Source organism: Lissotriton helveticus, chromosome 2_2 (assembly GCF_964261635.1).
Source record: "Lissotriton helveticus chromosome 2_2, aLisHel1.1, whole genome shotgun sequence".
Classification (NCBI taxonomy): domain Eukaryota; kingdom Metazoa; phylum Chordata; class Amphibia; order Caudata; family Salamandridae; genus Lissotriton; species Lissotriton helveticus.
In genome coordinates this window covers 71,934,984-71,950,219 of record NC_136060.1, presented here as the reverse complement: position 1 = coordinate 71,950,219, position 15,236 = coordinate 71,934,984, and the positions used below count along the sequence as shown (strand labels likewise).

Below are 15,236 nucleotides of genomic sequence, written 5' to 3'. Positions count from 1 at the left end.
ATGGGAGTGTACCGCGGTGCGGGAATTTTGGGAGGCAGTGCTTAAGGACATCGACACCCACTTTGACACCGACATTCCTCGCTTCCCTGCTTATGCGATACTGGGGCTCCCCAACAGATTGACGTTCCCACTCAAATCCATTAGGGGTAAACAGATGGGGTTGGCTATGGGGGCGGCGAACCAACACATCCTGTCGCTCTGGGGAACTACAAGGAAACCCACTCACACGGGGTGGTTACATAGACTGTGGTACATCATGGGGATGGAGAGGATACAGGCCTCATTAACACAGACATCGGAATCATTTAGAGAGGTGTGGCAGCCACTCATCTCCCTGCTCTCCCAAGAATTCACGGAACTCACATGCCCGAAGTATCTCAGGGTTCTGAAACTGGCGGAGGGATTCCGCGACGAGAACACCAAAGGAGACCGCAAGGGTTAGGCTGCACCCCGTATGGACACCTCTGGGCGCTACATGGAACACACCGAGTGGGGAAGGCGGGGGGAGGGTTGGTGGGGGCGAGGGTCGAGCACGGTTGGGGAATGTTGGGATGGGTGGGGTTCCGGGGGGGGGTTGGGTGGTAAGGAGTTCCAAAGGTCAAGACGAGGTTTGTCTAACACCATACGAGCATGCATGGACTCCTGGCAACCCCTCGTTTCACAGGTGGCAGGTTCGAATGTACATTGCATCCGGGGGGGTGCTGCAGCTTTGTTCTTCTCGTTTACTGTATGTATGGTATTGCTTTGTGGAACTCAATAAAAAGACATTTGATAAAAAAAAAACAAAAAACTGCTCCCCCCACCCCCGAGCAATACATCAGCAACCAACAAACACGCCAACATGCCCTTCTCCTGCTGGTGCCAGGACGTGCACAGGCTCCCCATCTGCCCAACGAGGCAGGTCAACTCAAGCAAAGAAGGAGAAAAAGCCCCCTCCCCACTATCCCCCACCCTCCCAACCCCCTGCCAAACCCTACTGCATACACATAACTTACACACCGGGCTCTCTCAGTCATCACCGGCTCTAACTCAGGCAACCCCACAGGCACTCACCCCCCAACCACTGCCACTCTTGAAGAACCCCCACCCGAGAGGCCCCACCACCAAAGGATATGTTGCACGGGTGCCCCGCCATGGCAGGGCCCCCGCCACCACCTACGGATCTGTTCTGAGTCTGATACACAGCCATCTCAGTCCATACGTCCTCCTCAATGGGGACCAACGGCCTGAGAAGTTCCGGGCCCCCCAGTTTCAGGGACCGCCACAGCCGTGAACACCATGCTCTCCGCCGTGCCTTGCAGCGTTTCCGAAACCAATATGTCCTCCTGCTCCTGTGGCTTCAGAGCCTACGGTTCGGCTCCTGCCTCCGATCGGGCCAATAGCATTGCTCCATCATTCCCCACAGTAATTATGTGGCCCCCCTCACTGTCTGCAGCTTCGGAGCGGCGTCTCCTCCTGCCGGAACGCTGCCTCGGCGGGCGGGTCCCCCAGCGCTCACGCGGTGCCCCCCGTTCACCTGGTGGGAGGTCATCTCCCCTGATCTCCAGCCACTCCCACACCTCCTCCGGAGACAGAAAGAAATGCGCCTTCCCCTGGGACAGCACCTTAAGTTTGGCAGGGTACAATAGCATATACTGCAGGTGCATCTCCTGGAGCTTCCGTTTAACACCCAGGAAGGATTTCCGCTGCTCTTGGACTTGCTGGGTGTAGTCCGGGTAAATGGAGACCCTACTATTTTCGAAGGTGAGGTTTGCTGTTTCCCTCGCCGCTTGTAGTATACAGTCTCTGTCTCTGTAATTTAGGATCTTAGCGATGAGGGCCCTTGGCGGGGCACCCGGACGCGGCGGGGGGACCAGCGCCCGATGAGCTCTCTCTATAACAAAGACCTCAGAGAGGCCCCGCGAACACAGTGATGTGCGTATCCAATTCTCTAGGAATCGTTCCGCGTTGCCCGCCTCTGCCCGCTCCGGCACCCCAAGGACCCTGATGTTGCTGCGGCGCGCCCGCCCCTCCGCGTCCTCCGCTCTTCTTTCCAGGGCTCCCGTCGCGGCCGTCAGCTGAGAGACTGTCTTCCTGAGGGAGGCCACCTCACTCTGTAGCTGTGCTATATTACCCTCAGCATCGGTGACCTTGTCCGCAACTTTACGCAGGTCCGTTCTCAGCAAGTTAACATCTATGGAGACCGTCTCTATTTGGCGCTCCAGCGCAGTGTGGGACCCTTGGATCGCCTTAAGCAACTCCGCCCTGGTGGGCTCGCCGGGGGGGGCCTCCGCACCCTCATCCTGCCCCGACTGCCTCGTTATCCGCTGCAACGCTAACCGCTGGGTGGTGTATTGCGTAATTGTGTTGGGCTGCGTAGTGCGGGGTGTCCTATCTTTACGCATTGCCAGAATGCCGGGTCTCCGACCCAAAGTCCTGAGGAGTAAGTAGGGCAGGTCCTTGAACGCCTGGTCCGCAGTGGTGCAGGGAGTCAACCCAGGCCCCAGCCTCGATGCACAGCTCCTCACCTGCGTGCGCCCCTCATCTACTGAAGAACCACCACCAGCCAGAGGGCGCCCTCCAAAATGGAGTCCCAACCGCCCAGTCTCGCAACCACAGCCAGGGCCCAAACACACCGCCACAACCCCTGCCCAGGAGCGGGGGGTAAACTGTAGGATCCCTGCTTCAGCGAGCCCCTAGGCGTGAGGGGCACGCACTGCTGTTTCCCACACTTCGGGAGCGCCACCGACTGCCACCGGGGGGAGGCCTCCGCTCCCAGCGCAACCCCACCCGGCATAAAGAAGCACACAGTCAGGGAGCCCCCCGACGGAGGCTCCCACCAGGGTGCGAGGACGTAGTCTGTTACCCCCGGAGTCCATGGCCGCAAAGACCACCCAGTATGCAGGACCCCACGTGGGCTAGGCTCTTCAGCCGCAGCTCAAGTCTGTCCCCGCACGATGCTCCTACCCGCATCCACGGGCCTTCAGGACAAGCTCCCCACATCAGCTGGAAGTCCACTGGGGGCGCCCAGGCAAGCGCTCCCAAACAAGCCGCAACGGGCCACTCGAGGGTAGGCACCTCCCGATGACAAAGGCCGCACTCACCGGGATCAATGCGTCGCCTCCAGGGGTTCAATGGCCGCAGCCCAGGATCCGCCTCCGGTGCGGGACGCTCGCAGTGTCCCCCTCGCAGGCAACGCGGCAATCCGCTGGGGCCCCCGAGCCAGACAGGGCCCCAGCCCTCAGGAACGCACCACCCGGGGCAGGCACTCACCCCTAGGAAACAGGGGGAGGGGCAGCGGGAATCAGGGCCAGCCGCGGCACACACCAGACCGGGCACACTTAGCCCCAGCAAAAATTCCTCAGAGAGCTACTGAACCGGAGCCCCAGTTCGCAGCGGGGCTCCGGCGTCCGATGGTCAGCGCCCAGCTGCGGGGTCCTCAGGCAGCCTCCAGCGCCCGATACTGCCTCTCCGTCACTTGCTCGGTATAGGCCTCGATCCCCGACCCTGCGTGATCCGAGGTCCGGGGCTGCACAATTGCGGTAATCTCCGGGGCTCATACGCCGAAATTCACTTTCTCCAGTGGCCAGTCGCATCCGGGGCACCAGCGACCCCCGAGATCAGGTTCCAGGAGCCCAGCCAGGATATTAAAGCAGAATTTCAGGGTTTATCGGCCGGGAGCTGGTGGAGCTCAAGTCCTGATGGCCATGCTGCGTGGCCACGCCCCCCGACGGCAATCGTACTTGATAGTAAACAACAAGAAAAGGAATACAGGAGGCAAGATAGCAGGTTTGAGAGTGAAGAAAATGTAGAGAGAGAGAGTAACATCCTTATAGTTCTATATCAGACACTTATCGTGAGAGGGGGGTAGCGGTATGTCAGCTTCGTTGGGCCCGCTGAGATAGTTCTTGCTTGCTAGGGCCCTGGTTTTTCACGCATCCTTGCACCGTCTTCCTGGGCTATGGAGCCTGTACAACCCCCTGGTAGTGTCTGGTTGTGCTGCTGATTGTGACTTATTGGTCGTCAACATTAGGTCCTATTAAGTCCCCGCGGTTTGTGGAGTCACCACTGGGCCTCCACCCATGACCGCTGTTTGCTTCGAGTCTGTTATTTGAAAGTCTTGCTCTGGTGTATTGTCCCCCTTCAATCCCGCCTGCAAGGAGGAGCCAGAGTTTACATGGCTTTCCACATATTCGGCAGCCTGTGCTCTCTCCCTGGCTGCCTGGGCTTGAGTGGGGCACTGTACCCGTCCTCTGCCTTGGGTTATTTGCTGCCTCCTGTTCTTTCACTTTTGGTGAGGTTCCGCTACTGTCCCTAAGTTGTGTGCCAGCTCATTTTGCTCTAATGAGCCCCAAGCTTCCTCTTGGGCGGAGAAGAAAATGGTCCTCTCATTATGTTGGATTTGCAGCGTGGCTGGGAATTGTAGAGCGTATTTTACATCGTGACTCTGAAGGCAACTCTTAACTTCCAAACAGGAGGACCTGCATCACTGCACAGCCAGCATGTAGTCCGGGTATATGTGGACAGTGGCGTTCGCAAACTGCCATGGGCTGCAGGCTCTCGTCACTTGTAGGATGTGGTCTCTATCTCAGTAGTTGAACAGGTGCTCCACCACCGGTCTAGGGGACTGCTAGAGCGGGGAGGCCTGCCCGGCACTCTCTGGCCGTACTCAATGGAGGAAAATATAGCATTTACCAATGAGTATTTTCTCTGAAAATAAGGTTTCGAGGTATAGCTCCATGCTGTGTCCCTCTGCATGCTACGGAAGGCCCACTATGCGCACATTGTTCCTACGGGACCTCCCTTCTTGGTTCCCCTGCTCGGTTCCGCAGATATTACACCTCTTTTTGTAGCACCTTGATTTGTTCCTAGGTCGACGGCAAAGTGGGTATCCTGGTCGCCAGCATGGATTCTATTTCCTCGACCCTGTCTTTCAGTTTTTCAGGATCTTAGTGCATGAGTCCCATCTCCGCATACAGTGTGTCCATTTTTGGGTCCAAAGTTGTTTTAATATCCATTATTGCTGCCATTAGTTCATCGAACCGGTGAGAGTGGTCTGTTGGGTCTGACGTTATTGCTTTCAGGATTTGGGCAGGATCTGCAGCATGCTCCATCTGATTTCATGCGCCCCCAGCCTAGGGCTGCAGTTTATCTGCCTTTGACTTAACCATCTTGGAGAGAGAGGTGGACGTTTTGTGCTATTTTTGAGTGGAAAAATGGTCGAGGGTCCTCTGGAGATGTTCACACAATGTCAGCCATGGCCATACAGATATGTTTCCTAACAATGGGCCCTGCAGTCATGCGGCGCTGTGACCTGTTGGGATTAGCCGTGAACTGTATAGAGAGCAGGCCCAGCCGCCTGCTCTAGCCTACCGCGCCGCTCCAGATACAAACACTACGCTTCAGGAATATGGAGGAGAGTGTGGGTATTCCTTGGAGGAGGAGGAGTTCAATGTCAGATCATCTGTGCCGTGTTTATTAATGCTGTGGGGGCACCCCACAGCAGCGGGCTGTTGACTGTTCTGATTGGGTCCCTGGGGCACACATGTGACTGTGGGTGGTCTGTGGCATCCCGATTGCTGCTGGCCTTTGTACTTGCTGGTGGGGCGGGTCCCAATCAGGCTAGTGGCTTTTTATTACATGGCGTCCCCCGTCCATGGTGAGTGAACACAACGGGGAGGAAGGGTCAGAGGGAAAATATTTAAAGACCTACCCAGGGTGGAGTCCCCCTACCAGTAAATGTAAGAAACAAAGAACACACACTGGGGGTCTAAAGCTGGACCTAATACGCTCCAGACGACAAACTGACAAAAAAACACCGCTAACTAAGTCAGTGAGTGTTTGCCAATACTATGTAACAAAAAAATTTACGGGGTGTTTATAACCATGACCTGTGCAATGGGATTCACTTCAAATATAGAGTAGACCCATACAGAGAAAAGTAGGATGTCCATCAACGTCAGATGTAGATCATATATTCTCATTTGGCCATCCAGATAGGAATGGTATGTCCCATGATACCTGGGACTGGTCCATAACCTAGATTTGTCTGGGTCTTATCTCCAGATGCAGTGAAGACCATTTGAGCAAAAGGATCGTGATGGAATCTGGTGCAGTGCAAAGTAAATGAAGTGTAGTGAGGTTAAAAAAGGATAGTAGATCAATACAAAAGCTTTAATATAACTTGATCACTCCCTTAGTAAAAACAAGAACAGTGCAAAGATGCAGTCTAAACAAATAACTGCATTTATTCGGCCAACATGTTTCAACCTAAGGGGAACCAAATCCCGCGGTTTTCTTCAGGGCCACAGTCCTTAACGTTTGCTACTGCGTATCAAAAACGGTGAAAAGTAACTAAATCAAATAAAGGATACACCTGTGTCGTGATAAATATCTTTCAAACCTCTGTATCAACCAGTGTCGATTTTATCTGTTCATGAAAACAAAACAGAGATATTTTACGTGAATCCCAACAGTTGAAATGCTTCCAGGTCACTATTCTGCACTAAAAAAACGTTAGTTTAATAACCACTTTGTACTGACCTGTGTTGTACAGGGAGCAAACCTCACCTCTCCTGGAACCTTGCTCTGGATAATATGAGGCCCTGCTCTAGAAAAAGGTGAAGAAAGGGATGAGGAAGTAACTTGGGATAACAATAACCTAGTGTACCTCCTTCCTGGTCTAATACCCTTATAAGCTTTACACCTTATTGAGCACTAAAACAATCTCTGACTGTGAGACAAACGGACCCCCGCCCCACCTAAGTCAGAAGGAGCCATCTCCGGGTCTTCACTGCTGTGTTAGACACAGAAAAATGTATAGCGACTGATTATTTTACTAACCAGGGTGTCGTAAATCAAAGGGTAAACACTCTCTATGTATTGATGGACAACAGATCGGTGACAAATCCTTCCCAGTATCTGTTGTCTCATATTAGAAGATATGACAGCGCGAGGAGAGAGAGCAGGGCTCGCTGCTGTGTCTTGCCAAAAAATGAGTTGCGCCTGATTAAAATACTACACAGCGTATCTTAACTCAGAGGGTAGCAGGTAGAAAAACACTCGTGATTGGCTAATTTTGATAATCAGTACTGCCAAACGAGTTGCCGACCAAATTCTGGTTGAGATACAGGTATTGGAAGCAGCTATTAGAACTACTGTCCCGCCAACTGTTTTTAAAAAACAGTTAGACGAATCCAACAAAACTAACAATGAGTTTAGAGGTCCGATCTTACAAGCTAAGATCGAAAAATTTAAAAAAGATCTTGCAAAATTTAAACACGACGTGGTATACCCTTATACGAGTGACTCATATAAACCACCTGATTTCAGGAACAGCGGCAAAAGGTATGGCTCAAACTACTCAGGCTCCAGCTCAGGATCAGACAGTGATCCTGACACCACCAACAACCCACCATCCATCATGAGAGGGAGAGGTCGATAACAACGTTTTCAGAACTATAGAGGTCAACCCACCGGCCAATTGCAACCTTGGTGGCCACCCTCTAACTGGGGTCCACCAGTTCAGCCACAATACCCTTTTCAGCCACATATGGGTCAATTTCCTGGTTACCAATCCAACTATGGAATCAGTCGCTATACATTTTTCTGTGTCTAACACAGCAGTGAAGACCCGGAGATGGCTCCTTCTGACTTAGGTGGGGCGGGGGCCCGTTTGTCTCACAGTCAGAGATTGTTTTAGTGCTCGATAAGGTGTAAAGCTTATAAGGGTATTAGACCAGGAAGGAGGTACACTAGGTTATTGTTATCCCAAGTTACTTCCTCATCCCTTTCTTCACCTTTTTCTAGAGCGGGGCCTCATATTATCCTGAGCAAGGTTCCAGGAGAGGTGAGGTTTGCTCCCTGTACAACACAGGTCAGTACAAAGTGGTTATTAAACTAACGTTTTTTTAGTGCAGAATAGTGACCTGGAAGCATTTCAACTGTTGGGATTCACGTAAAATATCTCTGTTTTGTTTTCATGAACAGATAAAATCGACACTGGTTGATACAGAGGTTTGAAAGATACTTATCACGACACAGGTGTATCCTTTATTTGATTTAGTTACTTTTCACCGTTTTTGATACGCAGTAGCAAACGTTAAGGACTGTGGCCCTGAAGAAAACCGCGGGATTTGGTTCCCCTTAGGTTGAAACATGTTGGCCGAATAAATGCAGTTATTTGTTTAGACTGCATCTTTGCACTGTTCTTGTTTTTACTAAGGGAGTGATCAAGTTATATTAAAGCTTTTGTATTGATCTACTATCCTTTTTTAACCTCACTACACTTCATTTACTTTGCACTGCACCAGATTCCATCACGATCCTTTCGCTCAAATGGTATTCACTGCATCTGGAGATAAGACCTAGACAAATCTAGGTTATGGACCAGTCCCAATGATCATGGGACATACCATTCCTATCTGGATGGCCAAATGAGAATATATGATCTACATCTGACGTTGATGGACATCCTACTTTTCGCTGTATGGGTCTAGTCTATATTTGAAGTGAATCCCATTGCACAGGTCATGGTTATAAACACCCCGTAAATTGTTTTGTTACATAGTATTGGCAAACACTCACTGACTTAGTTAGCGGTGTTTTTTTGTCAGTTTGTCGTCTGGAGCGTATTAGGTCCAGCCGTCCCCCGTCCATGGGCAGCCTCCTCTGTGGTTTAGCCACCCGACGCTTTTCCTTACTGGAAATGATCGTTGTTTCAACTGCACATGCCTGCCCATGAAGAGGCCAGTCGCAATCCCACGAACCTCTGCAATCCTCAGCAGATTATTGCACTTTGACACACGCCGATCTGCTTGTCTGGTAGGTCACTTCATTCCGGGCAGTTCCTGCAGCACTCATCGCCTGCGGGGCGTCTCAGCGAGCCCTCGCTCCACTGGGGCACACTCAAGAGCTGGAAGAAAGAACAAACCCTGCCGAGGATGGAAAGGCCCTATACTAGGGTCCCAGTTACTTAATTACCCTTATGGACCAGAGGGCAATGCCAAATTAGACAATTACAACATTTGTATAAAGTCCATTTTTCTCTTTATTTTTTCATTTTTATCATTTAAAACACACAAAATTACAGTTAATTCAATCTCTGGTAGATAGGCAAGTTCATCATACAAAATAGCAATTCATAAATAATTCATGATTCACAGTGAGCTCCCGCACATAACCACACATACCTCATCAGTCATCAATCATGACACCAATCATACAACATCATTCATACTTCTTGTCTCTAGTTAAAAACCAAATCATAGTACGCAAATGCCTGAATAGAAGGTCGGGTGGAATTACACTTTAAATATAAGTGGGCTAGATCAGATAGAAAAGGGGCGATCCAGCACATGACAAAAGATCACTTTCTTTGACACCATAGACGCCTACGCGCGTTTCGGTGAAGCGGCCACATCAGGCCACACCTTCATCAGGGCCAAAAGGTACCGTGGGGAGGGGGAACAACACTATGGAACAAATCGGTCTTGATCTCAAGGCCAGAGGGTGTAGTGTGGATTAGAAGGGACTACACTAGTCTTCCATGGAGAGATATTGATATGTGGGTCCGGAAGGGCTTATGGGTGTTCTTCCTCAGGTCGGATACGCTCCTGGGGTGTTCATTAGTTTGTATCACAGGGAGCTGTGCTCACACGGATAGTAGGGATCAGTCTCAAGATTTGTAGGCAGATCAAAGGCAGTAAGCTCTTCCCACGATAGCAATTCCTTTTAATTTCACTGAAGATGAGGAGTCCTCAAGGCTCAGGATCAACGGTATTCGTTATTCGGATCGATAAGAGTGAGGTCGTCTCCAAATATTCTCTGTTTAAGGCACAATCGTTTCTTTCAGTTTAAATGTCCTGATGGGGGTGCGATATCCAACCGAGTTGCAGGGTCAGAGTCTCCGTTTGCTGCTCCTGTCTCAAATGGTCGTCAAGCCGAGCCGCCGCCTCATTTCGGAAAGCCGGGCTCAAGAGCACTCAAGAGCTGGGCCACTCTCCACCTGTAGGTCTGCCTCAGCCGCGTCGAGACTGAGACTCGGTTGCGAGGCTGCGGCGGGTGTGTCACTGAAGCCACAAACGGTGCCGCATGGTGTAGGGGCACCGCGTTACTGCTGCAGGTGGTTTATAGTTGGCAATTGTGCTTCTGGTGCAGGAGTTTTAGCAGCCTGGGTGCAGAGCTGCTTGAAAAGCATCTGCCGTGGCCATCATCTTGGCCAAGCCCCATCGCGTTACAGGAGAGGTTAATATGCCAATTAGGGATTAGTCAATTTTTACATGTTTTGGGGTCAGAGCACATACACTGGACATTGGACAGCAGTACCCCAGTGTGCAGAATATAAAAACCAGCAATAAAATTCAGCACCAAATGTGGCTGGCATTGCAAAAAGGGGCCTTTCTCACATTTAGGTACAGGGGTAATGTCATGATTAGTTGTTAAAACTAGTGGTGGTGTCCAATGCCTTAGTCAATTGACTACCTTATTAGGTGTTCTGTCAATGTGTTTTAATTGCATTTTCTCCCTGTGTTGTGCCTATTTTTAAGCTCCCTTCCAATATTTTCGGGTGATGGGAAAGAGTGTGAAGTAGATTGTGGGACCTCTTTATAGGCTCTCGGGCAGTAGTTGATTTATGAGAAGTATCCGATCTGGACTCTGTTTAGCATTTCTGTTTTAGGTCTTAAAAACGATTTCATTCCATTTGGATGAAGGAGTTATTTATTTTGTAAACTTGTCTTTTCTAAGGTGCCAGTAATTAGCATCCAAGGTTTACTCCAGGGGTTGGTAAAGGGTGTGGAGCTCAAATAGAGTATTAAACAGTAATCAGAGCTCAATCCGTAGCTGACCTATATATTTTGAAAGGGATTTATTTAGAGGATCGGATCATGGACCTAAACCCCCAAAGTGCCTATGGGCTTCCTAAGTGTTCTGCAAAGTGACAATTGATATTGAAGCCATCTCATCCAAACCAGATTACATAATATCAAACCACCATGGATAAACAGCTTCACATCTGTCTACATGGGTAAACGTCACATGTGCCATATTTTGCAGTGTATTCAAACAGGGTAGATATTTTAAACAGAAAACTGCATTATAATTGAAGATGTTGCATCATCTCTTGATTTATTAATTTGACTCTCAAATATTGTTCCAGATCTAACGCGAATAGAAGGGTATAAAGTGACGCAGCCGGAGGTCATCGAACCACAGCAAGATCTGTTCACTGTGAACTGTACCTTCACGTACCCTCAAGACAAAGACCCCCTGTGGATCGGGGTGTACTTAGTGGACGGTGTTGAGTGGGAGAAAATCATCCGCTACCCAAGCCAAGAGTCTATCAACCTTGGTTATAAAAGAAACATTTCGGAGCTGAGCAGCAGCATTTCTCTTCCGGTCAACAATGTGGCAGACATTGGCGCTAAATCAATTTACTGCTTGGTGGTCTTCAGGTTCTGCAAAGAAAACAATGGCTTCACATCTGTGATCCAGCTGGGACCAGGAACGAGGCTGGTAATGAAAGGTAAGGTTTGAAGACATGATTTGCTCAACTCCCATGTTTAGCTTTCGGAAGCAATTTTGAAGAAAATTAGTAATTTTAAGAGTCTTAGTCACACAGCTCTTTCTGTGCCCCACCCTAGTAACCACCATTGCCCACTCGTTTAAAGCTATTGTTTGAGTTTTGGGGCAGTGCTGCTTCACGGTGGAGTATCTTTGGTAGCAACTGCTATTTACCACCTGGGTCCCATGGCCTCAGTTACTGTATACTGGTATATACTAGTACACGTATATACCAGTTGCACTTTTGTATACTTGACTCCCCCAGGTTCCAGGAGGTGGGGTAGGGTTGAAACTCTTTTAAAATGTTTACTAACAAAGAAACTAAGAGATTATGGCACATTCCGAGGCCAAGATAAAACCCATTTAGGTGCTATGTTGCTCATGTAGTTAAGAAACTATATTTCAAATACCATAACCATTGAAAGTCAGCATTAGGTTACGAATCCGGTTCTTGAGGTCTTGGCTATCCTTGGAAATCTGTTGGTTACATGTCATTTTGCTGTGATTTATTGAGCGCTTGTCTATTGTAGGTTTCTTAGCAGTAAAAAACACAGCAACTGCACACAGAGCAGAACAAGACTAACCCGCTTTAGGGAAGAACCAGGTTTACTGGGCACATGCGAAAATCCTATGATTAGTTATATCACACAAGTAATCCGGGAATTAACTAAATATGCTTTCTTATTTGACACCACTGAAGTTGTATAAGGATTGGGCAGGCATGCTGCATACATTTAAATCTTTGAATTATGTTACAATGAAAATCTACAGAAAATGATGCATTTAGGTGTAATGATGTGAACAGTCTAGTAGCCCGAGAAAGAGAGTCTCGCGGTTGTATGGGCTTGCGAGCATTTTCATGTGTTCATCTACGGCAAACATTTCACGATGATTACGGACCACCAGGCGCTTGTCACCATCTTTGGTAATCCCAAGGCCACGATGCCACCTCGCATTGAAAGGTGGGGTTTACGCCTGCAGGTATACACCTACACAATCATACATAAACCAGGAAAGGCAGAGAATCCTGCGGACTACATGTCCCGACACCCTCAAGCATCCCAGGCCTCACTTCCTTCAATAGCTGAAGAATACATACACTTTGTGGTAGGCTTAGCCCGACCACCGGCAGTCCCCTTGGAAGCGATACAGGAAGCCCCTGCGCAAGACAACATTCTTCAGAAAGTAGTGCGCCGACTGCGCACACATCGCTGGAGACATGACAGTGAGGAGGAAAAGAGTGATCCTCAAATCCGTCAAGAAATGCAAGCCTTCGGACATGTCAGTGAAGAGTTGTCCCCCTACCTCAGAGGGGCTCCTACTGAGAGATCATCGGATTGTCATCCCGAGGCAGTTACGTCAAGGTGTGATTAACCTCGCCCATGAGGGTCATCGTGGAGTTGTTGCAACAAAGAGAGCTCTCCGGGAGCGAGTATGGTTCCCACTACTTGACTAAATGGTGGAGCTCACCTTGAAGGACTGCCCCCAGTGTCAACTAGTGAAGCTCCTCTTCAAATGACTAAACTACCCAGTGGGGTATGACAGGAACTTGCCATGGACTTTTATGGACCACTCCAGTCAGGCAAATACGTATTGCCTATCATGGATGAATACTCGAGATTCCCAATAGCCCAGTTTGTGTCTTCTACCAACGCCTCCAGCACGATCGCCATACTAGACGAAGTGTTTGCCGCATGGGGTGTTCCCAAAGAACTCAAAACAGACAATGGTCCCCCCTTTAATGGACATGAGTTCAGTGAATTCGCAAAACATCTCAACTTTCGACATCGCAAGGCCACGCCTCTGTGGCCACAAGCCAATGGCACCATTGAACGGTTCATGGCCACCTTGAAGAAGACATTTCAACAAGCCACCTTGGAAAAAAGAGACTTACAAGTGGCTCTCAATGAGGTTCTAAGAGCCTATCGAACAACACCACATGCTACTACCGGAAAATGTCCTGCCACTCTCATGTTGGGGCGACCCATCAGAACACGGATCCCGACATGGGAAGGAGCTCTACAACCGGTGTCTCCGACACGTGTCCATCGAGAACTAGCGGTGGCTGATCAAGCTGGCAAGAGCAAAATGAAATCGTATGCAGACACTCGACGGAAAGCAAAGTCTCCATCTCTTCATACAGGAGACTGTGTGGTGGTCAAACAAGAACAGTCAAAGAAAACGGACTGTAGATTCAAAGATGAACCTTTGACTATCACTCAGCAAAAGGTTACCATGATTACTGCAGAGTCTGAGAACAGACGGATCACCCGAAATGTGTCCCATTTTCAAAAATGTACCCCAGCCATGAAAGAGGTCCTTGACAGAGACACGGACCAACGAGATGCAGAAGGACTTAGTCAACTGGGTACAACACAGAGACCTTATCATCAGACAGAAGCTGCGTCCGCAGATATTGGAGTGAGTCTACGACCTCGAAGAGACATACACAAGCCCAAAAGACTGATTGAAGTACTATAATCAAGTCAGTTTGTTTCTTTTGTTAACAAAGGGGGAGATGTGATGATGTGAACAGTCTAGTAGTTGGGATGGGAGGAGTTACAGGGTTGGAGGAAGAGGAGGGGCCGGGACAGGAAAGAAGTTAGTTGAAGTAGGGACAGGGACGAGGTAGGAGTGTCAGAATAAAGCTCCTGAAATTTATATGAAGTGTCTGTCGTCTTTACATTCAAGACACTACATTTAGGGTACCAAATAACTGAGTCAAATGTCCAGTAACATGATAAACAGGCTTCAGTTCTCAGTGATGGGGGACAATGTACAGAGTTTAAAGGGGTATCAGTTATTGTTCTAACTGGTCTCTAAAGTCAAAACGGACTACTAGTGCTGGAAATGGGCAAGCACTGTAGGCCACCCGAGGAGTACTACCATTTAGCCAGTATTTCATGAAAGGCTAGTTGGAGCAGTGGTCGAAGTGGGCGGGATCGGCTGTGCACAGCGTTCCCCTACTTCTTTAATTTAATACAGTCCGTTCCCCTACTTTATTATTTTAGATGTGCGTCCCAGGACGGCCGAAATAGTCCGGCCGTTCGTGGCTGATCAAGGACGGTCGGGCACAGAAGGAAAAGGGCTGTCACTGCCTTCTTGCCCAGAGAAGTCAAGGACAGTAGCACTTCTCCTGCTCCACCGCTAGCAGCCCCCCCCTCTTTCTCTTATTCTATACCTTTTTGTTGTGCTCCTGGTCAATTGTTGAAAACCGTGACTTTTCTTTCCTCTGCTTTCCTTCATTCGTTCCCCTGTGAAATGGATCCAAAAAAAGAGGAAACACTTTTGCTGCAAATGTCTTTTTCTGACATTTTTCTATGCAGCCTCGGGAGGAGAGAAAATAAGGTTTAAAATTTGAACAATAAATACACAACTAAATCAGGCAAGAGAGAGTGGTCGCAAATTGGCCTGATTGATTTTATTCACCCCCAAAAACATTAACGGCACTTTACAGTGTTTGCCAATGAAGCGCTACTTTTCTATTCTCATCTTTCTTTGAACAGCATTTTTCCCCAAGTGGGGAATTGTGCCATTCATGGAGGTACTGCAATACCTGGTTGATGAGTGGATTGGAAAATGTTTAATGTGATCCTTATCAGTTGTTTTCCATAATTTAGTTCATAAAATGTGTACTGTGGCTCTGTGTTCAGGGATGTGGTCTTTTTAAACCATACTGCCTATGTTTTGTAAGG

The 15,236-nt window shown here is 49.0% G+C and overlaps 1 protein-coding gene across 2 annotated transcripts in view; it reads left to right on the top strand.

Annotated features, from left to right (window-relative positions):
• The window catches only part of LOC144821270 (uncharacterized), a 715,860-nt gene that overhangs the window by 437,320 nt on the left and 263,304 nt on the right, over positions 1-15,236 (top strand). For both annotated transcript variants that reach the window (XM_078678101.1, XM_078678100.1), the window contains exon 4: positions 11,138-11,503. In XM_078678101.1, coding sequence (XP_078534227.1) covers positions 11,138-11,503 — 366 coding nt within the window. The remainder of the gene's footprint in view (positions 1-11,137; positions 11,504-15,236) is intronic.